This window comes from Jaculus jaculus, chromosome 19 (genome assembly GCF_020740685.1).
Source record: "Jaculus jaculus isolate mJacJac1 chromosome 19, mJacJac1.mat.Y.cur, whole genome shotgun sequence".
Classification (NCBI taxonomy): Eukaryota; Metazoa; Chordata; class Mammalia; order Rodentia; family Dipodidae; genus Jaculus; species Jaculus jaculus.
The window spans coordinates 57974763-58001436 of record NC_059120.1 but is presented as its reverse complement, the minus strand read 5'-3'; the positions used below and the strand labels follow the sequence as shown (position 1 = coordinate 58001436).

At 51.7% G+C, this 26674-nt stretch overlaps 1 protein-coding gene across 1 annotated transcript; it reads left to right on the top strand.

The window, feature by feature from the left end:
* Positions 1–698: 698 nt before the first annotated feature.
* Ube2q1 (ubiquitin conjugating enzyme E2 Q1) lies at positions 699–10727 on the top strand. The gene is made up of 13 exons (XM_004667222.3): positions 699–1043; positions 3166–3270; positions 3576–3680; positions 4309–4359; positions 6652–6792; positions 6990–7074; positions 7340–7400; positions 7568–7658; positions 7753–7811; positions 7910–7958; positions 8176–8271; positions 8562–8628; positions 8987–10727. Exons 1-13 carry the CDS (start codon positions 714–716, stop codon positions 9016–9018), a joined length of 1272 nt encoding a protein of 423 aa, XP_004667279.3. The 5' UTR covers positions 699–713; the 3' UTR covers positions 9019–10727.
* The last annotated feature ends 15947 nt before the right edge of the window (positions 10728–26674 follow it).

The following is a 26674-nucleotide window of genomic DNA, read 5'->3' as shown; positions in this document are numbered from 1 at the left end:
TAGCCCCGAGGCTGACTTGGAATTCACTCTGTCGTCTCACGCTGGTCTCGAACTCCAGATCCTCCTGCCTCTGCTTCCCCGAGCGCTGGGATGAAAGGCCAGGCTGGTGAGGGAAGCGAGGCCCAAGGTCACGCACGTGCCTAGGCGGCAGAGAGGACCCACGTCAACCCTGGGTACCGTAAGGGCCTGGCTCCACCCCCGCCAGCTCGCGCTCCCCGGCCGCAGGGCGAGGTCCGCACCGCCGCGCTCCCCCGGGCTGCGAGGCGGAGCGGAGCGAGCGAAGGCCCCACCCCCCAGCGAGCGCGCGGTTCGAGTCACGTGACGCCGGGGGCGCGCACGCACGCGCTCACGCACGCACGTCAGTGCGCCGGCGCTCTGGAAAGAGGCGAGCCGGAGGCGCCCGGGTCACGTGGGGAGGACGGAGGGGGCGGGCGTTCCGGGTCACGTGGCGAGGGCCGGCGGCGCGCGGGTCACGTGAGCGCCCGGGGGCGGGGCCTCCAGGGGCGGGGGAGGGGCGCGCGGCTTCCGGCGGCGAGGGGGGGGCGGCCGGCGAGCGGAGAAGGGGGGGGGCCTGTCCCGGAGGTGGCGGCGGCGCCATCTTGGCGAAGGGGGGATCAGGAAGTGCGGACCGCGGCGGCGGCGGCGGCGGCGGAGCCCGGAGCGGAGGCCGGAGGCTCCCGGCCCGCCGGCCCCGGAGCAGAGCGGAGCGGAGGATGCAGCAGCCGCAGCCGCAGGGGCAGCAGCAGCAGCCGGGGCCGGGGCAACAACTGGGGGTCCAGGGGGCGGCGCCGGGAGCCGGGGGCGGCCCGGGGGGGGGCCCGGGGCCGGGGCCCTGCCTGAGACGGGAGCTGAAGCTGCTCGAGTCCATCTTCCACCGCGGCCACGAGCGCTTCCGCATCGCCAGCGCCTGCCTGGACGAGCTGAGCTGCGAGTTCCTGCTGGCCGGGGCCGGAGGGGCCGGGGCGGGGGCCGCGCCCGGGCCGCATCTTCCCCCGCGGGGGTCTCTGCCCGGGGATCCCGTCCGCATCCACTGCAACATCACGGTGAGGACCCCCCCTCCCTCGCGTGCGCCTCGGGGGAGCCCCCACCCCCATTCCCCGGGCAGAGACTCGGGCTCACACCGGCCGGGGGCTGCGAGGCCGAAGCCCCCTCTTGGTCTCGGCCTTTTCTCCCCGGGTTCCACTTGCTTCTGCAGCCTGAGGTTTCCGCCGCGGCTGATCCTCGGTCTCTACCACTAACCCCTGAGAGCGAGGGGACACCCCGACATCTGGCCCCTTCTTCCACCCCCTTCCCGAGTCCACCCACATCCCCGAGGTTCATGATTTCGGTTCCTTTGGGCGACTCCTCCACAACTTTACCATGCCACCCAGGAATGCTCCCTCACCCCAATACACACACACACACACACATACACACACAAAAGTTCCAGGCCTCTGCTGCGAGGACCAGATGGAACTCAGCACATTCAGGTGGTGACCCTTCTCAAATAGTTCCTTGACGTTACCACCTGTGGGACCCCTGCCCGGCTGTCCATCATACAGCCCTCTGGCGCTCTGAATTTCCCCTAGGGAGAATTTCGGCGTCCATGGACTCCACTTCTTTGGGTCCTTCTATTGTAGTGTAACCTCTAACTCTGTTCTCTCTCCGCCCCAGCTGGTAGCAGAGCTGCCCCTCCCCTCCCTCCCTGGTCCCCGTGAATACGTCTGCCTGTCCTAGGTTGCTCCCTTTCCTGGCAGTGTGATGTGCATAGCTTACCTTATTTATTCTGAGCAGTAACAATTCCATTTCTCCCGGGGGGCCTTCTTACTTCCTAACTCTGCTAAACTAGGGGACACCTTGCCTGTGTCCCACCTCTATGCTGTGTGTCTCAAGCATCCCTTGTGGAGGGTTGGTGTGTGAGTTACTTCGGAACCTCTGGTACGGGATGGTATAGCGCTTACATCTGTTGATAATCTCTGCTGTGATCTTACCTGGGGGCTAACGGACAATAACCTTTATCCAGACTGTGAGGGGTAGTGACATGGGGGGAAGACAGTCTGCGTGAATTCTGTGGTACTTTGGAGGCCTCACTTCAATGTGTATGGTGCTTTCTATTCCTTTTCTGCAATCAAACCTGGCCATAGTTTCGTGAGTTAAGCCTCAGCTTGGATGGATGGCGCCCCACCAATACACTACCCCACCGTTGCCATTGAAAGCTACCAGGAGTGGCTTGGGCCAGTGAAGATTGGAGTGTCTTTGATAGTCCAGCACTGAGCAGAGCTACACTGTCCAGTCAAAGTGGAGAAGGTTTCCTTGGCTTGTGTTGAGACCCCCCCAAAAATTGCAGTTTGTTCCTGAAGTTAAGCTTCTGATCCTTGAAGAGTAGGTCTGCCGCATCGTTGCTGCCAAGTTGCCAGAAGCTGGCTGTCATCTCTCTTTGGTGGAAAGTTAATTTGGGGGCTCCTTGGCTGCAGTTCCCATGCGTCTATCAAAGGAACCTGCCCTAACCTGGCCCCCTTGATTGGGGTGTGGGAGTCTGGTCAGGCTGTTCTGGCACCAGAGCTCTAGAATGCTGGGAATGTCAGCAGTGTGCCGCCTTTCTCCTGGGCCCACCACACACAGCCCTGCTGCCCACGTCTGCGCCAAGAAGGTGGCGTGCTCCCAAGGGAGATGGGCAGGATTGGTCCTAGAGGATCTGTTGGGACAGGATTGGGGGTACTCAGGTACCCTTTTACTCTTGGCTTCTAGAGCCAGTTTCATTTTCTGCCCTCCCCTACTGGGTACAGTCTGCATTTTTCTCATCACTGTGACAAGGTGATCCTCCCTCTGATTCTGGAGTTCGGAAAGCCCAAGCAGGGGAGGGCCCTGGCCTGGGTGTGGGAAGCGCTCGCTGGAGAGCGGCACTCGCGGAGTCAGGACAGCCGACCAGGAGTCTCCTTCACTGTTGTTTACTCCTGGAAGAAAGTTGCCAGGCCGCTTTCTGGAAAAGGCCCTCCCAAGGACTGCTTCTCCCAGTGTGGGATTCACAGGGAAACTGGCTGGTTAGATACTAGCCTGCTGAGCTGGGAGTTTGCGTGTAGGGCAGGGAAGCAAAGGGACTAGAAGTGCTGGGTGGGCGGCAGAGCAGGCAAAAGCTGGCCTTTCTTAGGGTGCCCCTCATGACTGCTGTCTACTCTCTCCCCTCAGGAGTCATACCCTGCTGTGCCCCCCATCTGGTCCGTGGAGTCTGACGACCCTAACCTGGCTGCTGTCTTGGAGAGGCTGGTGGACATAAAGAAAGGCAATACTCTGGTGAGGGCCTCTGGGGTAGGAGAGTACATACTCCTGCTGGGGTCCACGCTGTGAGGTAGCAGGATCCACAGAGTGGGTGGTACCCCAGGCCGAACATCTTGGGGCAGACCTCTCAAGAGAGTTGCTTACTGAAGCCAGAGGCAGATTCCTGTAGCGTCGCCAGGGTTGGTCATTCCCACAGCCATGTGGTCCGTACAGTGTGGAGAGCCAGGCCCCATTTCGGGATCTGAGCTGAGAGCTCATGCGTGCGCCTATCCCAGTCGGGATGGGTGAGGAGTATTTGATGTCTCTGGTCCCCGCCGCAGCTCTTGCAGCATCTGAAGAGGATTATCTCTGACCTTTGCAAGCTCTACAACCTCCCTCAGCATCCAGACGTGGAGATGCTGGACCAGCCCTTGCCCGCAGAGCAGGTGAGCACCCGGCCGACGGCTCGATGGCTTGGGGGCTGTCTTGCAGTCTCCCCGTGGGAGCAGTTGATAAGTACTTGATACTTGAGACAGATTTGCAGTAGCTTCTCCCAACCCCCCTGCTCCCAAACACACACATGACTCTCAGCCTCTCTTCTCCAGATGGGAATCTAGCTAAATGGGACACTCCTGGCTTCTTCTTTCCTATCCAATCCCTCTCAGCAGCAGCGTGCCTCAGGTTGAGGGAGGAGGAAGTTTTAGAATTATCTTAGCAGTAGCTGTTGGTGACCAGGGACCCAGGCTCCTTGCTTAGAACCGAGAGTGCAGCATCATTGCAGAGATCAGGTAAAGACGGGGTTCTGGGAAAAGTTAGGCTGGGATCTGTGAAGTAGATGACACAAACCATTTCCTTCTTTAATGTGGTGGAGGAAAGTAATAGGCTGGTAGGTAGCAAACCCATCCATCCTGGGTTCTTTCTTCCACTCAGGTCTGGTTGTTGGACTGTGACTGAGGGCTTTTTGGGTAATGTGCAGCTTGCAGACGTAAGAACCCAAGGCAGTAGGTCAGAGGCTGCATTCCAGCAGACCACTGGCCCTCTGACCCCACCTCTCCCCCATCTCTCCCCCCACAGTGCACACAGGAAGAAGTGTCTTCAGAAGATGAAGATGAGGAGATGCCTGAGGTAGGCTTGACGGAATTGGCAGGAAGTTCTTGACATCAGCTAAAAGCATTGATCACTATGAATAGGGCTCTAGTCTAGAACTGGAGACAGAAAAATACCAATAAGCTGGGTATGGTGGCACACACCTTGAACCCCAGTACTCAGGACGCAGAGGTAGGAGGAAGAGGTAGGAGGATCGCCATGAGTTCAAGGCCACCCTGACTACATAGTGAATTCCAGGGCAGCCTGGGCTAGAGTGAGACCCCACCTCAAAAAGCCAAAAAAAAAAAAAAGGAGGAAGAAAAAAAGAAAAATAGCAGTACAGAAAAGACAGACTTGCCAGCCTGAAGAAGTAGCCACTGTTGAGGAGGAGCTCAGCATCTGCATCCTCGAAGTTAGGCAGGTGCAGCTCTGTTTTGGATCCCGGTCGGCTCTGCAGCCTGACAGCCGTGGGTCTGCAGCCTGGCTGTGGTTCTTTTATCTGTAACATGGGATTGTCTTGAAGATTAAATGAGGCATAAAATGCTTCATAGGAGTATTTGATGTACCTGATGTATTTGAAAAATACAGTTGGGTTTTGCTTATTTGTTTGTTTTTAATATTTATTTGAGTGAGAGAAAGAGAGGGAAGAGTGAGCACACCAGGGCCTCCAGCCACTGCCAATGAACTCCAGACACATGCCACTGTGTGTATCTGGCTTACGTGAGCACTGGGGAATCGAACCTGGGTCTTTAGGCTTCGCAGACAAGTGCCTTAACCTCTAAGCCATGTCTCCAGCCCTAGTTCGTTTATTGAGACAGGGTTTTATGTCAGCCAGGCTGACTTCATACTCAACCATGTAGTTGTGGCTGGCCTTGAACTCTTGATTCTCTTGAGTGCTCAGATTACAGGTGTATGCCACCACACCCAGCCCTGGCTGTTTTTGCAGAATTTAACATAATAGTTAAGAGTTTGGACTTAAAGCCAGGTAGAGCTTAAGCCTTAGCTTTGTTAAATGTCTTGGAACTGTGCATGGTAATGAGCTCTGCTTGACCTCGGCTTTGTCTCTAAAATGGAGCCCTTGTAGGAGCGTGACACAGGAGTTGCAGAAGCGAAGGGGTCTAGTTGGTGTGGCCCCTCGTACAGACGCTGACACAGTGGTCAGAAGGCTGGGATGTCCTGCTAGAGTGAGGGCTTTGGTCATTGTTTTTTTTGTTGTTGTTTATTTAATTTTGGGTTTTTTTGAGTTAGGGTCTCACTGTATCCCAGGCTGACCTGGAATTCACTATGGAATCTCAGGCTATCCTTGAACTCACAGCAATCCTCCTACCTCTCTCTCCTGAGTGCTGGGATTAAAGACGTGCGCCACCATGCCCGGCCACTCTTGTGGCATTGCATTTGTGTCCCAGGTCGTGATGCTAAGACCCACAAGGACCTGGTGATGCGGCCTGATAGCGCTGTGGCGCCTGCCGTGCGGCCGAGTGCTGGGTCTGGCCTCTTCTGAGCACAGTGTGTGGTGTGCTCACTCAGGCCGGGGTGAACTGATGTCGATCACCAGCTCCCGCTCCAGACCACGTCTTCTGTCTTGGCAGTGGCTCCCTCTGCACCTTGTCCACGCCCTGCTCTTCCAGGGAGAGAAGAACATTCTTGATCCGGTTTTCCTGTATGCCTAGGGTTCTTAGCACGTGGGGAAACATGAACTCTTAGCCACTCTGCCAGGCCAGAGTCACTACTAGGAACTAGAAAGTTTCTGTAGCTGAGGAGAGTTTTGGGGACAGTTGGTGCAAGGTTGTCCTGGTAACCAAAGACCGAGTCCTTGTTGCTCTGCTGCTGTTGCTTGAGAATTGAGAGACTTGCATTGAGGGGCCAGGTGCGGTGGCTCATACCTGTGATCCCAACACCGGGGAGGCAGAGGCAGGGCCATCACTGCAAGTTAGAGACCAGCCAGGACTGTGTCATATGAGCCTGTCTGAAGAAAGCAAAAGCTTGAGTGTTGGTCCGCACCTGTCATGCTGTCACTGGGGAGGGTCAGGGTTGCAAGGGTACCCTCAGCTACATAGCAAGTTCAAGCCAGCCTGGACGACACAGGATGGTCTTGGAAAATCAAAACAAACTTGGAGTCAGAGCAGAAACTTGCCTTCGTCTTCAGACTGCGCATGGACGGAGCTGGCCACGCTGTCCCAGAGCTGGGGGGCGTGTGGGCGAGGCTGTGAGAGGAGACTGCGGCTCCTGTTGGCCTGCAGGGCCAGCGGAACCGGGAAAGTGAGGGTCTGTACCCACCACCGATGCTGTTGTCTTCCCTCCTCTGTCTGCTTCCCCCCAAACCTGCCTCAGGACACAGAAGATCTGGATCACTACGAAATGAAAGAGGAAGAGCCCGCTGAGGGCAAGAAATCTGAAGACGATGGCATAGGAAAAGAAAACTTGGCCATCCTGGAGAAAATTAAGAAGAACCAGAGGCAAGATTACTTAAACGTACGTGCCTTGTAGAGAGGCGGGCAGAGGGGCTGGTGGGAGCCTCTGGGAAGCAGCAGCCATTGCCTATCAGTTTGGGGAGCTGTGTCCTTTTTGGGGTGCGTCTGATGCTTTTCCTAAGTCCTAGGAAGACTGCCCCAAGCTCTAGCACGTTGGTTTCCAAGCACGTGATGGAGAACGTTGTCTTCCTCCCCCAGGGTGCAGTGTCTGGCTCGGTGCAGGCCACTGACCGGCTGATGAAGGAGCTCAGGGATATTTACCGCTCACAGAGTTTCAAAGGCGGTGAGTCCCTGCGGGGCCGCCTGCACGCACAGCCATGGGCCCCGCCATCACGGGGCCTCTGCGCTCACAGTGCTTCTAACTTGGGACTGGAGCACCTCTGGGCAGTAGCATGGTTTGGGTGCATGTCCATTTGAGACAAACCTGGAGCCCCTGAATTTTGTTGTTTTATTTTTATTTTTTTACTTTTATTTTTTCCTCGAGAAGGATCTGCAGAGGGGACCATGTCCAACCCAGACCATCTTATTAACACCTTCTCTCCTTCCAGGAAACTATGCAGTCGAACTCGTGAATGACAGTCTGTATGACTGGAATGTCAAACTCCTCAAGTGAGTGGTGACTGTGGGAGTCTTGGGAGTGGCGGGCTGTGGGGCCAGGCCTGTGCAGTCTTTTGAGCCCTGTGGGTCGTGGCGATGGTGCCAGGCTGGGCAGTGGAGCCCTGAGGAGGCTCCTTAGTTGAGTCGGGAGCCTGAGCCCAGGATTCGCTGCTCTGCAGAGTTGACCAGGACAGCGCTTTGCACAACGATCTCCAGATCCTCAAGGAGAAGGAAGGAGCCGACTTCATCCTACTGAACTTCTCCTTTAAAGTAAGATGGCCTGTTCCCAGCTTCCCCGCCTGGGCCTCGGCTCCCCCGTGCTGAGAGTCCTGCGGCCTGACTGCTGTCTCTGCCTCTCTCTCAGGATAATTTCCCCTTTGACCCACCGTTTGTCAGGGTTGTGTCTCCAGTCCTCTCTGGAGGGTGAGTGGCTGGGCAGAGGGAACAGGCTGCTCCTGAGGCAGTGGGTGAAGAAGGGACGGGTGTTCTGTCGGGCACAGCTGACTAACCCTCATCTGCAGGTATGTTCTGGGTGGAGGTGCCATCTGCATGGAGCTTCTTACCAAGCAGGTGAGCCTGGCAGGGCTTGATGGGGCTCCTCTGGGCTAAGGTTTACCTGATGGGTGGAGGCACGAGTTGTGGCCGTAACGCGGCCTTTGCTGCGGCGGGCATGGCCTGTATCCGCGACCTAGGTGGGCAGATGGAGGCTGCAGCGGGAGTGGAGGGCAGGAGTGGAAGGCGTCTCGGGCAGCTGTGTCCTGACTTGTCTTGTCCCGCCCGGCCCCAGGGCTGGAGCAGCGCCTACTCCATAGAGTCAGTGATCATGCAGATCAGCGCCACGCTGGTGAAGGGGAAGGCGCGGGTGCAGTTCGGAGCCAACAAAGTAAGGGCCTGGGCGCGCGGGGGAGCCAAGCACGCTGTGGCCACTCATAGGCCAAGGCCGCCTTTGAGGGACCGTGAGGACGGGCCCTAGAGAAAAGGGCCTTGCACCCTCACACTGGGAGGACACGGCTTTCGAAATGGGAGCCTGTGGCATCGGACCACCAGGGATAGCTCAAGTGGGGTTCCTCATATGTTGCCACAGCTCAATGTTGGGAATTGGTCATCCTGGGTGGGAGAGGAGGTTGTGAGGTCACGGCTGGCAGTGGCTTAACCTGGTGGCTTCCTCCCCAGTCTCAGTACAGCCTGACAAGAGCACAGCAGTCCTACAAGTCCTTGGTGCAGATCCACGAAAAGAACGGTGAGGCTGCAGCCAGGCCCCGGTTCCACCTGCAGTCAGAGAGCAAGAACCTTCTGGGTCCTAGCCTTGGCACCTATTCTGGCATCCGTCCCATTGTCAGGAGGAGGCCTTGGAGGTGGCTGGTGCCAGTCTTCTTGCTAACATTGCCAGCAGTGGGGTCGCGGTGGACTTGGCGCTGCCCTTGGCCCACCACCTTTGAAAAGCATCCACCTGCTGTCACCTCGGGGGTCACTCGCAGTTCTCCCCCTCAGATCCCTGTGCCCAGGCATCTGCTTTCCTAGACCACGGGCGGTATCCTCCGGGTCTGGGTGGGCAGCACGCACCTTGGCCTGCCGCTCACCGTGCTGTTTCTTTGCAGGCTGGTACACACCTCCAAAGGAAGATGGCTAACGCCGGAGTGTCGCCCTCCTTCCCCAGGCACCACGGACCATCCCCTTTGAATGCTGTATTTGGATCTCATGCTGCCTCTGTGGTCCCCTCCCTCACTTCCTGGACGGGATAGCTCTGCCTATTGCAGGACAGTGATGGCTATTCTAAACGCTAAGGAAAACAAAACAAAACAAAACAAAAACACAGAACTGTTTCAAGTACTCAAGACTGACTACAGACCAACCAACCACCTTGCTGGAACCCTTGCTAGCAGGCGTTCTTACCAAGAAACTCTCTCAAGCCTCCTTATATTGCTGGAAACTCAGCTGTGCTCCAGACTAGAGCCTCCTCACCTATGCTATGGATTTTAATTTATTTTCTCTTATTTCATGTACACTGCTTTTTTTGGTTACAGTGTATGATGGATGTGTATGGAAAAAAAATGTATCTTTGGGAAAACAATTACAGTTTGTTAATTTGAAGATCCTGGTGTTGACTCATCTTTATTTTTATTCCCCCATCCCCCCACCCCCATCCCCTGAGTGCTTGGGAGGTGGGGGAGGGGTGCCAGGCCCACCAAGACGTGGAGTTGAAGCGCTGGCCCTGAAGAGCTCTGAGCGTCTGCAGCGGTCCTCGGTCCTCGGGAGGCAGAGCCCGTCGGACGGCGGAGGCCCAGCGCCATCCTGACCCTTGGGACGACTTCTTACTAGTCTCAGCTTTCAAGTTCCTTTTTTTTTTTTTCTTTTGAGTTTTAAAATTTCTAGGTAAAAGAAAATCAGACTCAAATGACTGCTTCATGAAATTACTTGTAAAGGAATGGCGTGGGGATGGGGCCCAGGGTCCCCCGTGGCTCTGTGGCCCTCCTACCGCAGCAGGCCGCGGGCAGGGGCAGCTGCCGCTCTGCTTGGTGCCTCCTTCCCGCAGAGTGGCTCCTAATGGACGCTGGCCCGCAGCCTCTCCCTCCTGGCTCGGACAACCCTGGCTTTTCTGAGAGGAGATGCATGGCTCTGAAGTAGTTAGGCGTGTAGAACTGTGGACTCTCGAGCCATCCCTGAATGGCGAGTCCTGCCGGAAATAGCTAGCTCTCTGCAGGGCCGTCGTGTGCACCGAACCCTCTTGCCGCCTGGCAGAGCTGCAGGCACGGGGGAGTCCGCACTGAGGCGGGGCTGTTGGTGCTGTGCTGTGGACCTGCTGCTGTCGAAGCCCGGGTGTGGTTTGCATGTGGCCAAGGCTGCCTGATCTGGTCAGGGAGGTCGCTGTGGGGTGACTGCCTACTGACTGGACAAGGAACTGAATGACAGACCAGAAGCAGCCACAACCCGAGTTTTTGAAGACCCGAGTTTTCGAAAACCCAGACCTGGGCCATCTGCCTGAAAGCGATGTGCTGCGTTTCTGAAATGGGGCCATTTTCACTGGCGCATCCTGGCCGGGCTGCTCCACGTGGAGGGAGACTTCAGTGCCACGCAGTGCCGCCCCAGCTCTGCCCACGCCACCTGACCAGGGTGCTAACCCGTGCTGAGGCTGAGCTAGAGGGGACGCTAGAAATGCATTCCACAAAGGGAAATCTATCCCATGCCCGTGTGGCTTCCTTCTGAACTTAAAACCAGTCCTGGCTGGAATGTAGATTGTGTTTTTAGTAATGTGTACTGTGATCTGTCCTCTGTATAATGTATTTTGTAATGTATTTTTCTCATCTACCAAAGGATGAAATAAATAAAGTTATTTAAATAGTTTGGCTCTAATAAGTTTATTTAAAGAAATAATGGGCTCTGATTCACTTGACAGCAAGAGAAATGGCAGCTGACACAAACTAATGTTAACTGAGAATCCTTCACTTTTCTTGTCAATCTAACATTCCCTTTTATAAATATATATGTGTGTGTGTGTATTTATTTATTTGAGATAGTGGGTGAGTCAGGGCCTTCAGCCGCCCAAATGACTTCGACACATGTGCCACCTTGTGCATGTGGCTAACGTGTCCTGGGGAGTTGAACCTGGGTCCTTTGGGTTTGCCAGCAAACACCTTAACTGCAAAGCCATCTCTTCAGGACCCTAACATTCCACATTATAACTTTAGGGTTCTCACACAGTTGCAGTGTGGGCCTGGAGAAGTGGCTCAGTAGTTAAAGCCCTTGCTTCCAGAGCTTAACAGCCCAGATTCAATTCCCCAATACTCGTGTGAAGCCAGATATGAAAAGTGGCGCATGTGTTTGGAGTTTGCAGTGGCTAGAGGCCCTGGCACGCCCGTTCTCTATCTGCCTCCTTCTCAAAGTTACATATATAGTATTTTAAATATTTTTATTTATTTGAGAGAGAAAGAGTTAGAGAATGGGTGTGCCAGGGCCTTTAGCCACTGCAAATGAACGCCAGATATGTGCGCCACCTTGGGCATCTGGTTTTACATGAGTCCTGGGGAATCGAACCTAGGTCCTTTGGCTTTGCAGGCAAGCCAAAAATACATTTTTAAAAATTATTTTGTTTATTTATTTATTTGACTAAGAAAGAGGGAGCGAGAGAATGGGCGCGCACCAGGGCCTCCAGCCACTGCAAACGAACTCCAGACACATTCATCCCCTTGTGCATCTGGCTAACATGGGTCCTGGGGAATTGAGCCTGGGTCCTTTGGCTTCGAGGCAAACACCTTAACGGCTAAGCCATCCCTTCAGCCCCCAAAATACATTTAAAAAAAAAAAAAAAACATTTAAAGTAGCCTGGCGTGGTGGCGCACACTTTTAATCCCAGCACTTGGGAGGCAGAGGTAGGAGGATTGCCATGAGTTCAAGGCTACTCTTGAGACTACATAGTGAATTCCAAGTCTGTCTGGGCTAGAGCGAGACCCTACCTCAAGGGGAAAAAAATTAAGTTATAATGCGTCCAACAAGGCCATTACCACAAAGAGCGGGTTTCCTCTGTTTTACGACAGCAGGGGGAAATGCACACTTGTGTCCCAGGCAGGGCTGTGCGGCTGAGCCCACAAGGCCACCGCCGCGCAGCTCAGGGTCACTGCAGTGGTGCAGAGGACACGCTAGGGCCACAGACGGTGGCAGGGAAAATCACTAGCACATAAAAAATGCCAACCCTTATTAGCCAAGGTTCACTTGGTTCATGGTCCAGATGTTCTCCGCCTGAGAACATTCTACATGCAGTGTTCTTTCCTCCTCCAGGATCTGCCCCCCCGCCCCCCGGGGTGCAATAAAGATACGTGGAAACACGGCTGCCTCCGGCCTCCAGCCTAGTGGATGCTTCCTAGGTTTATGGTCCAAACGCTTTTGTCATGACAAGTAAGGCCTCACTCCTTCGAAAGGTGAGCTGGAGTAAAGGCAAAATGGGAATTATCTCGATGCCAAGGCCTCCAAAGCGAAAGGCAGGCAAATGAGGGAATGAGCCGGGCGTGCCTGGTTAAAGTCTTCAAACGTCAAGACTGGAGTGACTGGAAAGAGAGAAGTTCTCCCCCCACTCCAGCCTCACCCCCCACACACATGCACATGCCTCCGCTCAGTTCCCTAACTTGGGGTAACTTAGTTCGTTTCGTCGACGATGATGCCCAGGAAGCCCACAGAATTTTAGCCAGGGCAGAGGTTGGAAGGATTCCCAGGCTGGGCCTGGAGGAGGGATAGCTAGCTCGGAATGCACGGCACCAGTGAGTTTTTTCCCCCCGTTGAGGATTTGATGGACATCCTGATGTGAATTCCAAATGTCTGCAAAACAAAACACAGCAAAACTGGGTGGCTCACAGCAGGACAGGGAAGGACAGCAAAAGGTGGAGGCCACAGGACAAGGGCTACTCTCTGCCAGCTCCAACACCCTGCCACGGGGATGAAAAGATGAAATTTGGAGATGGGGGAGGGGTGGGCACGATGGAGCTTACCTGAAAAGAAGCAGCATTATCATTTTGTTAAAATAGTTGCGGTGGGGGGGTTGGAGAGATGGCTTAGTGGTTAAACCCGTGAAACCAAAAGACCCAGGTTCAATTCCCCAGGACCCACGGAAGCCAGATGCACAAGGGGGAGCATGCATCTGGAGTTCGTTTGCAGTGGCTGGAGGCCCTGAAGCAAACGTTCTCTCTGTCTTTCTCCTTTCTATCTTTCTCTGCTTGCAAATAAATTTTTTTTTTTAAATAGAAGAAATTTTAAATAATTGCAGAGGGACAGGAGAGATGGTTTAGCAACTAAGGCACTTACCTGTGAACCCTAAGGACCCAAGTTCAATTCCCCAGTGCCCATGTAAGCCAGATGCACAAAGTGGCACATGCGTTTGGTATTTGTTTGCAGTGGCTGGAGGCCCTGGTGCTCCCGTTCTACTCTCTCCCCACCTCAAGTAAATAAATAAATAAGATATTAAAAAATAGTTGCAGGGATCTGGGATTTTATGGTCTCTACTGGAGACAGGAAATGATGTTCACTCAGTTTTGGTTGGAAGTTTAAGAGAAAAAAATAAAAAGGTTTCATCTTGGTAAAATTCACCGTTAGCCAGGCGTGGTGGCACGTGCCTTTAATCCCAGCACTCAGGAGGCAGAGGTAGGAGGATCACTGTGAGTTCGAGGCCACTCTGAGACTCCATAATAAATTCCAGGTCAGCCTGGGCTACAACGAAATCCTACCTTGAAAAACAAAAAACACAAAAAGCAAAACCTCACCTTTCAGGCTGGAGAGATACTCAGCAGTTAAGGTGTTTATCGGCAATGCATAAGGACCTTTTGATTCCCCGATACCCGCAAAAAACCAGATACACAAAGTGTTGCATGCATCTGGAGTTTGTTTGCAGTGGTTAGAGACCCTGTCACACCAATTCTCTCTCCCCTTTGAAATTCCATTCTCCATCATATTACCTCCCCATCTCAATCATTGTACTTACATATATATAATATCAACCTGTTAAGTACCCTCCTCCCTTCCTTTCTCTTCCCTTTATGTCTCCTTTTTAACTTACTGGCCTCTGCTACTAAGTATTTTCCTTCTCACGCAGAAGCCCAATCATCTGTAGCTAGGATCCACATATGAGAGAGAACATGTGGCGCTTGGCTTTCTGGGCCTGGGTTACCTCACTTAGTATAATCCTTTCCAGGTCCATCCATTTTTCTGCAAATTTCATAACTTCATTTTTCTTTACCGCTGAGTAGAACTCCATTGTATAAATGTGCCACATCTTCATTATTCACTCATCAGTTGAGGGACATCTAGGCTGGTTCCATTTCCCAGCTATTATAAATTGAGCAGCAATAAACATGGTTGAGCACGTACTTCTAAGGAAATGAGATGAGTCCTTAGGATATATGCCTAGGAGTGCTATAGCTGGGTCATATGGTAGATCAATCTTTAGCTGTTTTAGGAACCTCCACACTGATTTAAATAAATATATATTTTTAAAAACTCACCTTTCTCAGGGCTGGAGAGATGGCTTAGAGGTTAAAGCGTTTGCCTGCAAAGCCAAAGAACCTTGCTTTGATTCCCCAGAACCCATATACACAAGTTAGTGCATGTATCTGGAGTTCGTTTGCAGTAGCTGGATGCCCTGGCATGCCCATTCTCTCTCCCTCCCTCTCTCAAATAAATTATATATATATAACTTTGGTTTTTCGAGGTAGGGTATCACTTTGGCCCAGGCTGACCTGTAATTTACTATGTAGTCTCAGGGTGGCCTCGAATTCATGGGGATCCTCCTACCTCTGCCTCCCGAGTGCTGGGATTAAAGGCGTGCACCACCACACCCGGCTTTTCTTTTTTTTTAATATATTTTTTTAAATTTTTTGTCCATTTTTTATTTATTTATTTTAGAGTGACAGACACAGAGTGAAAGACAGATAGAGGGAGAGAGAGAGAATGGGCGCGCCAGGGCTTCCAGCCACTGCAAGCGAACTCCAGACGCGTGTGCCCCCTTGTGCATCTGGCTAACGTGGGACCTGGGGAACCGAGCCTCAAACCAGGGTCCTTAGGCTTCATAGGCAAGCGCTTAACCGCTAAGCCATCTCTCCAGCCCTGGCTTTTCTTTTTTTTTTAAAAAAATATATTTTATTGCCAGGCTTGGTGGCGCACCCTACCTCGAAAAACAAAAAAGATATATAAATAAATAAATAAAAATAAAAGAAAAATTGAGCAGACAGGCTAGGTGTCCTGGCCTCCTGGCAGCTGCCCTTGAGTTAGAAGCCTCCTCAGGGCACCTTCTAATATTCACAGCAGGAAGCTCTTGACCCTGTCTCTTCTCAGGGGCCCTCTTCATGCAATGACCCTAGATGTCCTCTGGGTGGAGCTCCCTGACCACAGGGCACAGCCCACCAGCCCGCCAGGAAGCCTGAGCTGGGCACCTCACACCTTAGGGAGCCCCTCGAGTGCTGGTCCTCGCCAGGGGGTGGGAGGTTTTCAGTAGCGTCGGCGGATGATCCAGAGGTCGTCGCCCGCACTGTCTAGGCCATGCCGGGACTGCACAGACAGGCTGGTTGACTGCCCCAAGTCAAAGGGCTTGACCAGAGCCTAGCAGTCCACCCTGTCCAGCACCCAGCCGGCCGGACGGGAGGGGAGAGGACCATTGCTCTACCTGACTCCTGGCACAGAAGTCCCCTCCCCTCCCCCAGGACGTTGTGAAGGCGACAGTGAACACCCTGACCCCAAAGGGTGTGACCCCAAGCAGAGACAGCCGTGAAACCCTGTCGGTCCTGCAGGTGAGCGGCCAGAGTCAGAAGAGAGGCGGCTGGGCTGGGCGTGGTGGCGCACGCCTTTAATCCCAGCACTTGGGAGGCAGGGGTAGGAGGATCGCCATGAGTTCGAGGCCACCCTGAGACTCCATAGTGATTTCCAGGTCAGCCTGGGCTAGTGAGACCCTACCTCGAAAACAAAGAAAAAGAAAAGAAAAGAGGCTGTGTCCCGCCCGTCCCTGCAGCCCTTCCACGTTACAGGCATATCGTCCCGGTGGCGCCCTGCCGGACAGCAGGTCCTGTGCCACACAGCTAAGTCGTCCAGGAAGGGCAGCAGGTCCTGTGCCACACAGCTAAGTCGTCCAGGAAGGGCAGCAGGTCCTCCGCCTGTGCCAGAGTGCTGTCCATTACAGCGACCCAAAGGCTCCTCTGGGGAGGAAAAAGAGGCCGAGAGCAGGGATGAAGAAACTATGAAGGTCCAAGATCTCTACCAGCAGCCGGTGTCCATCACCAGCCCACCTGTGTACCCCAGTGATGTGAAGGGTCCTGAGAAATGGGGTCCGATGGTCCCCAGCAGCCCCGCGGATGCTGTGGGTGAAGGCGCACCAGTTCACCCCCGCAGCGGGGGCGCCAGGAAGAATCTATCCTCCCTCCCGGAGGAGAACAAGGGGAGCCGGGAAGCCCGGAGAAAGAGCAAAACTTCTGCAGGAGGCTGTGCTTACCAATGGCCCGGGCGACTGAAGCGGATGAGATGTGCCCACCTCTCCGACAATGTGGCACAGGCCAGGGGCAACGGTCCGGGAGAATTCCAGAAGGGGAGAGGGCAAAGGAAACAGACCCAGCAGGAAACTCCTCAGGGAAGGGGCTGGCAGCTAAAGTGACTTAGAACTTATAAACGATGGCCATGGGGTTGCGCTTGCCGTCTCAAAGCAGCTCCTCGCTGACCTCTGACCTCTCCCAACCTCTTCCTGCCACCCTAGCACCTGCCTAGGTCACAGAAGGTTGGGGAGGTCAGTGTGGGGCAGGGGGGGGGGGCGCGGACAGCTGGTGTTAGGATGCCAGCCCTGCATATTATTCTCTCATCCCTGACATTAGGGGTGGAATGATGTCCTCTAATAAACACAAAGCTGTCATGCCGGGTGCAGTGATTCCCCGGGCATTCAGGGACGAGGACTGTCACCAGCTTCCAGTGAATACAGACAGACTGGTTTGTAAGCTAGGGTGGCCCACATCCTCCAACTTGAGTTGGATGCAGCTCATGAAAATGTCCCCCGCCCCTCCCCCGGACACACACGATCACTGTCCCGCCCTCTGGCAGCAGAATGGAGTTCGTCTTCACTGGAAACCCTTCATCCCTTGCCCACCCATTTCTGCAGGAGCTGCAGAGGCTGCCCGTCCCTCAGGTCCCCCGCCTCATGGCTGCCAACAGAGGCCTGAGGAGCGAGCCAGGTGCACGCTAGAAAGTGAAGATTGCGCGCTGGAGAGATGTCTCGGCAGTTCAAGGTGCCTGCTTGCAAAGCCTGCCGTCTCATGTTCGATTCCCCAGCACATGCACGATGTGGTGCACGTGTCTGGAGTCTGTTTGCAATGGCACGAGGTTCTGGCATGCCCATTCTCTCTCTCTCTTTCTCTCTCTCTTTCTCTCTCTCTCTCTCTCTCTCTTCTCTCAAGTAAACAAATTAAATAAATAATGTAAAAATTTTATATCCAAGCCAGGCGTGGTGGCACACACCTTTAATCCCAGCATTCGGGAGGCAGAGGTAGGAGGATCGCCCTGAGTTCGAGGCTACTCTGAGAGTACAGAGTGAATTCCAGGTCAGCCTAGACTAGAGTGAAACCTGCCTGGAAAAAAAAAAATTATAACCTTTATTTGTTAGAGAGAGGCAGATAGAGAAAGAGAGAATGGGCACGCCAGGGCCTGTAGCCACTGCAAACAAACTCCAGATGAATGTACCACCTTATGCATCTAGCTTATGTGGGCACTGAGGAATTGAACCTAGGTCCTTAGGCTTCATAGTCAAGTGCCTTAACCATTAAGCCATCTCTCCAGCCCTAAATAATTTTTTTTAGGTAGGTTCTCACTCTAGGCCAGTCTGACCTGGAATTCACTATGTATTCTCAGGGTGGCCTCAACTCACAGCAATCCTACCTCTGCCTCCCAAGTGCTAAGATTAAAGGTGTGCGCACCACGCCCAGATAAATAAATAATTTTTAAAAAGTGAAGACTGGGCTGCAGAGATGGCTTAGCAGTTAAGGTGCTTGCCTGGGAAGTCTCTAAGAACTCGTGCTCCAATATCCAGGTCTCAAGTAGCCAGACGCACAGTGACACAAGTGTGCAGAGTCACGCAAGGGGGAGCACACGTCTGGAGCTCATTTGCAGTGGCTGGAGGCCCTGGCACACCCATTCTCTCCCTTTCTCTCTCTCTCTCAAATAATAAAAAAGTGAAGATTATAAGCCTTCAATCTCAGCTCTTAGGAGGCACAGGTAGGAGGATCGCCATGAGTTCAAAGCTAGCCTGAGACTGCATAGTAAATTGGCCTTGATATCCACAACCCTCACAGGGCCTAGCAATACCTTCGTAAGAGCCTCATAATAGGAGGAAAAGACAATGACATCAAAATAAGAGAGAGACTAATGGGGGAAGATATGCTGGAGAGTGGAGTTGTGAAGGGGCAAGTGGAGGAGGGGAGGGAATTATCATGGTTTATTGTCTGTAAGTATAGAAGTTGTCAATAATTAAAAAAAAAAAAAATTCAGGGCTGGCGAGATGGCTTAGCAGTTAAGGCACTTACCTGTGAAGCCTGAGGACCCAGGTTTGATTCTCTAGGACGGAGGCCCTGGCACACCCATTCTCTCTCTGTCTCTCTCTTTCTCTCTGTCTCAAATAAATAAATAAAAATAAATCATTAAAAAAATTTAAATACAAAAAAAAAAAATCAGATGCCACCACTTCCTGATTCCCTGGCATCTTCTCTTAGCGTCTACAAATAAAACTGGGCCTCCGCCGTGGCCTGTGCTGACCTAATTCCTCCCACTGACTTCCCCTGCCATCCCCATCTCTGCAGCCCACCAAGCTTACGCCCTGGGGCCTTTGGAGGTGTTCCCTCCTTGGGACGTTCCTCCTGGGGTCCGCGTCCTAGGACTTGCTCCCAGTGGAACCCTCACTTCTCTTCAGAAGGAACCCTCTAAAGAAAGGCCTCACTCCCCGTCCCATCCTCTCTGTCTTCCCACAGGGAGGTCAGCTCGTCAGCTCTGTCTTCTGACACTTCCTGATGGCTGGAAAATGCCTGGTGCGTTCTAAGTAAACAGAGGTTAAACAAACGAATGAAAGAAATACGATAGGGAAAACTCTAATCCTTTTTTTTTCTCTTTTTATAAATTAATTTATTTATTAGAGACATAGAGAGAGAATGGGTGCGTCAGGGCCTCTAGCCACTGCTAACAAGCTCCAGATGCATGCACCACCATGTGCATCTGGCTTACGTAGGACCTGGAGAACCGAACCTGGGTCCTTAGGCTTCGCAGGCATGTGCCTTAACCACTAAGCCATCTCTCCAGCCCTAATTCTTTTGTTTGCTTGTTTGCTTGTTTGCTTGTTTGTTTTTGTCTTTCAAGACAGGGTCTCACTCTATCACAGGTTGACCTGGAATTCACTATGTAGTCCCAGGGTGGCCTGCAAATCACAGCCTCCTACCTCTGCCTCCTGAGTGCTGGGATTAAAAGGCGTGCGCTACTATGCTGGGCAGGAGCCAATTCTTAACTCTCTTAGCCCAAGTCGGCCTGGAACTTGCTACATAGGCCGGGCTAGCTTGAACTTGTGCCAATCCTCCTGCCTTCTGAGTGCTGGGTAGTGTGGGCACAGGGCACACACCAGCACACCCAGCAACGTCAGTGCTTCCTCCCGTACCAGGAACGGCCCCTACCTGGATGCGAGAATTTAGCGGCACTCCTATCCCCAGGGCATGGCACAGAATAGGCACTTTAAAAAATAGAAACAGGGGCTGGAGTGATGGCTTAGCGGTTAAGACACTTGCCTGCAAAATCTAAGGTCTCAGGCTCGATTCCCCAGGATCCACGTAAGCCAGATGCACAAGGCGGTGCACGTGTCCGGAGTTCATTTGCAGTGGCTGGATTCCCTGGTGTGCCCATTCTTCCTCTTTCTCTTCCTCTGTCTGCCTCATTCTGTCTCAAATAAATAAATAAAAATAACTTTTTATTTATAATGAATAAATTATATAAATTATTTTTACATAAACTTTTGTGTGTGGGAGAGAGCGAGTGAGCGACAGAAAGGCACCAGGGCCTCCAGCCACTGCAGTCGAACGCCCGATGTTTGCTCTGCCTTGTGCATCTGGCTTACGTGGGGTCTGGAGAGTCGAGCATGGGTCCTTGGGCTTTGCAAGCAAGCATTTTAACGGCTGGGCCATCTCTCCATGTCCATGAACATATTTTTTTCTTTTTCTTGTTTTGTTTTTTGTTTTTCTTGAGGTACAGTCTAACTCTAGCCCAGGCTGACCTGGAATTCACTATGTAGTCTCAGGGTGGCTTTGAACTTATGCTGATCCTCCTACCTCAGCCTCCCAAGTGCTGGGATTAAAGGTGTGTGTCACCACACCTGGCCAGGCTTGCATTTCTAACAGGGATCATGGGGCATTTCAACAGCTGCCACATTAGTCAAGTTTAATTAAGTTCTACGTTCATAGAAATCCTCATGCCAGCTCAACCAACAGCTGGAAATGATCCCTTTACTTTGTCCCTTTTTTTTTTTTTCCTATTAACTGGTCAAATATTTTAAGAGCCAAGCCTGCCCCAGAATCACCCGAAAAGCTTGAGAAGGCCAGAGAGCAGAGGCTTTGCAGAGGAGGGCAGCTGGCCCCTCTGGACTCACGGGAGAAGGGACGGGAGAGGGACTCCGCCTTGTCATGCCCAAGAACAGTGGCACCTCTCACCCTGCACCGTCTGTTCACAGCCACCCTGAGTGGGTCTCTTGCCTGGGAAGCTGCGTCTGGAGCCACCTAAGGGGAATGTCCTGATGGGAAGGAACATTTACAGCCTGAACCCTTGACATCTTCCCTCTCACATACACTGATCATTGTGGTAGCTTGAATTAGATGCCCTCCCATAAATGCCTGTGTTGTTGCTGTTTTCTTTTGTTAAGGTAGGTTTCACTCTAGCTCAGGCTGGCCTGGAATTCACTATGTCGTCTCAGGGTGCCTCGAACTCACAGTGATCCTCCTACCTGTGCCTCCCGAGTGCTGGGATTAAAGGTGTATGCCACCACACCCAGCTACACCTGTGTTTTGAATGCTTGCTGCCATCATGGAGCTTCCCCTCAAGTCTGTAAACCAAAATAAACCTTTTATTTTTCCCAAAAGCTGCTCTTGGTCAGGTTTTTTTTTTTTTTTCTTGCCAGCAATGCGAACTTGACTGCAACAGTAAAGTTGGTACCAGAAGTGGGGGCATTGTTGCTTGAAACCCGCCTGTGTGGCTTTGGCTTTTTGGAGCTGATTTTCAACAGGAATGTGGAAGGATTTGAAACCTTGGTCTAAGAGATGCCTTGCAGTGCTGTAAGTACAGCTTGATGGACTATTCTGATCAGAGGTGAGAGACCTGAGTGCAGTAAGAACTATGGACCGTGAGGTTTGGCTTATGAGGGTGAGAAAGAGCTTGCCTGGTCTGGGCTAGAAGCAGTTCTGAGAGGCTTGCTGTTATGCCCGTGTCCTGATAACTTGTGCAGGGTTGCATTGTGTAGAAATGGACTGGTGTGAGCAGAGGGATATGGCACAGTGAAAATGAACTCTTTTGGGCTGGAAGGATGGCTCAGCAACTAAAGTGCCTGTCTCCAAAGCCAAAGGACCCACGTTCAATTCCCCAGGACCCATGTAAGCCAGATGCACAAGGTGGCACATGTGTCTGGAGTTCATTTGCAGCAGCTGGAGGCCCTGGTATACCCATTCTCTCTCTCTCTCTTTCCCTTTCTTTGTCTATCTGTCTCTCCCCCCCTTTCTCTGTGTGTCAAATAAATAAATAAAAATAAAATATATTTTTTAAATGAACTCTTTGGGCCAAAACTGCTGCTGTTTAGCTGCAATTGTATGAGAGATTACAACCATTGAGATTGGGCCAGCTGATCTGCATTGAGACAACTGGCCGAATGCATTCTCTTGAAGGGGCAAGAATGCTGAAGGAGTGTCCTGCTCTTCAAAGTCTGCTTTATTCCCCCAGATTAACAAATTGGCATCCCACCTTGTATTATGGAATATAAGAAATGCAGTAAAGACAAGGTCATTGAATTTGCAACACGGTCTTGTGTTTTGGAAATGGCCAAGGACAGTGTGAATCAGGTTTGCTGGATGCCCGCATGGAGACCAGATAGAGCCATGAGAATGGACTGTGGATTGCAGTGGAGACCTATTGGAGATGCCGGGACCATGAGATGGCCGCTGAAGAGGGCTACCAGCCACAGATGAAGCTTTCCAGGTCTGTGAGTAGCATATATATCTTTCTCTCTCTCTCTCCCTCTGTCTCTCTCAAATATATATATATATATATATTTTTTTTTTCCGAGGTAGGGTCTCACTCTAGCTCAGGCTGACCTGGAATTCACTATGTAGTCTCAGGGTGGCCTCGTACTCACGACGATCCTCCTACCTCTGCCTCCCAAAGAGTGCTGGGATCAAAGGCGTGCATCACCACGCCTGGCTTAAGTTAAATATTTTTTAAAAGCTGTGTCATAGGCGACAAGGGTGAGACACAACACTTTTTATATGTTAAGAACTCAACAAATGGCAGCTACTGCGCTCCTTCTTGCGGCTTCGCTGGCACTTTCCTAGCACTCCGTGAGGCCATTTTCTTGTTCCATTCCTCTGTGGTGCTGGGCACGGAGCCTGGGCTCAGCACAAGTGCAACAACCGAGCTGCACGCCCGGCTGCCCGTCCCCTGTTCTGGAGGCGGAAGTTTAATTGTTCAAGGCGTCAGCTGAGGCAACTCAGACCTGTGACTCCCTACCTGCCTTCCATTCCTGCACAGGAGAAAGCTGTTGATTCTTTCTTCCGGGTGTTTTTTTTTTTTGGGGGGGGGGATAATTGTTTTGAAGTAGGGTCTCACTCTAGCCCAGGCTGACCTGAAACTCACTATGTAGTCTTAGGATGGCCTCGAACTCACGGTGATACTCCCACTGTGAGAGAGAGAGAGGCAGAGAAAAGAGAATTGGCACACCATGGCCTCTATCCACTGCAAACGAACTCCAGGTACCACCAGGCGCGTCTGGCTTATGTGGATTCTGGGGAATTGAACCTGGGTCCTTAGGCTTCACAGGCAAGTGCCTTAAAGGCTAAGAAATCTCTCCAGCCAACTTCTTTTCTTTCCTTTCCTTCTTTCTCTCCCCTCTTCCTTCCCTCCTTCCTTCCTTCTTCCCTTTCTGCTTCTTCCTCTCTCTCTCTCAAAAATAAAAAGAAAGAAAAAAAAGAAAGGTGGGGAGAAAGAAGCAGAGAAAGAATGGGTGCGCCAGGGCCTTCCAGCAGCTGTTAAAGAACTCCAGACTTATGCGCCCCCTTGTGGTAATTAGTGGTATTGCATGCGCGCATCACTTGCGTCTGGCTATACGTGGGATCCATGGATTTGAGCAGTCCTTAGGCTTCGCAGGCAAGCGCCTTAACCACTAAGCCATCTCTCCAGCCTTGTTTCATGTTTTGAGACAAGCTCATGAAGCACAGGCAGGCCTCAAATTCATTATGTAGCAGAATATGGTCATGAGCTCCTGGTTTTCCTGCCTCTGTCCCCCAAGTGTTGAGAATACAGAAAGCACCACCAGGCTCAGCTGAAATGCTAAACATTAAATATTAAAACAGAAATAGTTTTCTCTAAATTGCTCCCAGCTGTGAGAGAAAACAACAACTTTAGCTGCAAATAAATCTAAATAAAACGAAAAGCAACAAAGATAATTAAAAGACATAGGAAGGACGGAATAAAACTCCTGACATTTATGGGTAAAATTTTTATTACAGACTGTCCCAATTTCCAGTAATCCTCAGAAATGTGTATGGGCATCCGGAACAGGGCATGTGCCAAGATGTCCCAAGCAAAGGCCCTCCCAAAACCTTTCAAAGATGCCTTACTGGCCTGACAGCTATCATCTGCAGACTGTACATGGGCGTCTCAGAGCCCATAGAGTCGTGATCTCACCAAGACTGTTAATGTCTATGCCCACAATCAGACAAGTCTATTTTCCAACTTTTCGTTAGTGTCACATGACACCAAAGTCCTGAGCTTCCTATACTCTACTAACTGCTAGGTCTAGAGAAGTAACTTGTGTGTGGGGGTAAGAATACGTAAAGAACTCCAGTGCCAGGCGTGGTGGCACACTCCTTTAATCCCAGCACTCGGGAGGCAGAGGTAGCAGGATGGCTGAGAGTTCGAGGCCACTCTGAGACTACATAGTGAATTCTGTGTCAGCCTGAGCTACAGCGAGTCCCTACTGCAGAAAACCAAAAACAAATAAATAAATAAAAATAAAAAGTAGATAGTGCCAGGCATGGTGGCACAGACCTTTAATCTCAGCACTCGGGAGGCAGAGGCAGGAGGATTGCCATGAGTTTGAGGCCACCCTGAGACTACATAGTGAATTCCAGATCAACCTAGACTAGAGTGAGACCCTACCTCAAAATAAATAAATAAATAAATAAATAAGCAGGGGCTGGAGATGGCCTGCAAAGCCTAAGAACCCAGGTTCAATCCCCCAGTTCTCATGTACAGCCAGATGCACAAAGTGGCACATGCATGTGGAGCTCATTTGCGGTGGCTTGTTTGCAGTGGCTAGAGACCCTCTCTCAAATAAATAAATAAAATATTTAAAAATAAAACAGGCTGGGGAGATAGCTTAGCATTTAAGGTGCTTGCCTGCAAGCCAAAGGACTCAGGTTCGATTCCCCAGGACCCACATAAAGCCAGATGCACAAGGGGCATATGCATCTGAAGTTCTTTTGCAGTGGATAGTGGCACCCATTCTTTCTCTATTTACCTCTCTCTCTCTCTCGCAAATAAATAAATATTTTTTAAAAAAGTAGATAGTAACTGCCAAGGGTTGGGGCAAAGGAGAGGGGGAATGCTAATAATTTCAAAACTACTTTCTGGGGTGGGGATGTTCTAAAACTGGATTGTAGTGATTTGTGTAAACACAAAAATTATTGTTCCATTTATTTATTTGAGAGAGAGAAGGAGAAAGAGAGAGGCAAATAGAGAATGGGCGTGCCAGGGCCTCTAGCCACTGCAAACAAACTCCAGATGCATGCGCCAGCTTGTGCATCTGGCTTATGTGGGTCCTGGGGAGTGGAAACTGGGTCCTTTGGCTTTGCAGGCAAATGCCTTAGCCATCTCTTCCAGCCCACGAAAATTATTAAAATCCCCAAGGTAAATGGCTGAATTTTTATGACACATAAGTTATATTTCAAAGCTTTAAGCTTTATTTTCAGCACATTTTTCCACCTCACCCACCAAAACCATGAAGCCCAAGAAGCCTGGGGCTGTCCCCTTTCCACAACTTGCCCCTGGGCATTTAGAACCTGTTATCAGCCCTACAGCACAGTTAGGGTTGTTTTGTTTTAAGATGGAGAACAATCTGATTAAGAATTTGGGCTGGAGAGATGGCTTAGTGTCTAAGTGCTTGCCTGTGAAGCCTAAGGACCCGGGTTTGAGGCTCAATTCCCCAGGACCCACGTTAGCCATATGCACAAGAGGATGCACACATCTGGAGTTCATTGGCAGTGGCTGGAGGCCCTGGCGTACCCTCCCTCTCTCTCTCTCTCTCTCTCTCTCTCTCCCCCTCTGTTGTTCTTGAATAAATAAATAAACAAAAATTTAAAAAATAAAAAATAATTTGAGAGAAAAAGAAAAGAGCAGGTAAGCTGTAAATATTGGACTGCCACATTTAGTTTATTAACTGATGACCTTGTTTTATAAAGCTTCAACTTACAATAAAAAAGAGAACGGGCACACCAGGGCCTCTAGCTGCCGTAAACTCCAGATGCATGTGTTACTCTGTGCATCTGGTTTATGTGGGTACTGGGGAACCGAACCTGGGTCATTAGGCTTTGCAGGCAAGCACCTTAACCAAGTCAGCTTGGGCTAGAACGAGACTCTACATCAAAAATAAAAAAGCTGGAGCTGGAGAGATAACTCGGTGGTTAAAGTGCTTGCCTGCAATGCCTAAGGACTCCAGTTTGATTCCCCAGTACCCATGTAAAGCCACATGCACAAAGTGGCACATGCATCTGGAGTTCATTTGCAGCAGCTGGAGGCTCTGTAGTGAGCCCATTCTCTCTGTCTCTCTTCTCTCTCTCCCTGGTTGCAAATAAATAAACAAAATAAAAAATAAATTTAAAAAGCTTTAAAACTGCTTCGATGTGGGCTGGAGAGATGGCTTAGCGGTTAAGCGCTTGCCTGTGAAGCCTAAGGACCCCGGTTCGAGGCTCGATTCCTCAGGTCCCACGTTAGCCAGATGCACAAGGGGGCGCACGCGTCTGGAGTTCGTTTGCAGAGGCTGGAAGCCCTGGCGCGCCCATTTTCTCTCTCTCCCTCTATCTGTCTTTCTCTCTGTGTCTGTCGCTCTCAAATAAATAAATAAATAATTTTAAAAAAAAAAAACTTCTTCGATGATGGGGATAGCAAAGGTATCTTCTACGACGAAGAGCTCTGGACTGCCACACAAAACGGTCACATGTGCAGAGCTGGTCAATGAGGCTCCTTTCCGTCCAGGAGTGGAAATGAAATGTAATTCTCACAACTGCGCCCCAACACACCTGGGGCTGCACAGCCTCGGCCTGGGAACCAACAGGAAGAGACACCACCTCTCGGGAGTCCTCCGATCCTTCATTTGCCCTCCACCCCACCCCCACCCCCACCCCCACCCCCACCCCCACCCCCACCCCCACCCCCACCCCCACCCACTGCTTCGCCCCCGCCAACCCCAGAGCCAGCCCTGGAGCATCTTCCCTTGGAGCTCCGCCCCTTCTTCTTCTTTCAGCCAATCACCATCCTGATGCGGCCGTGCG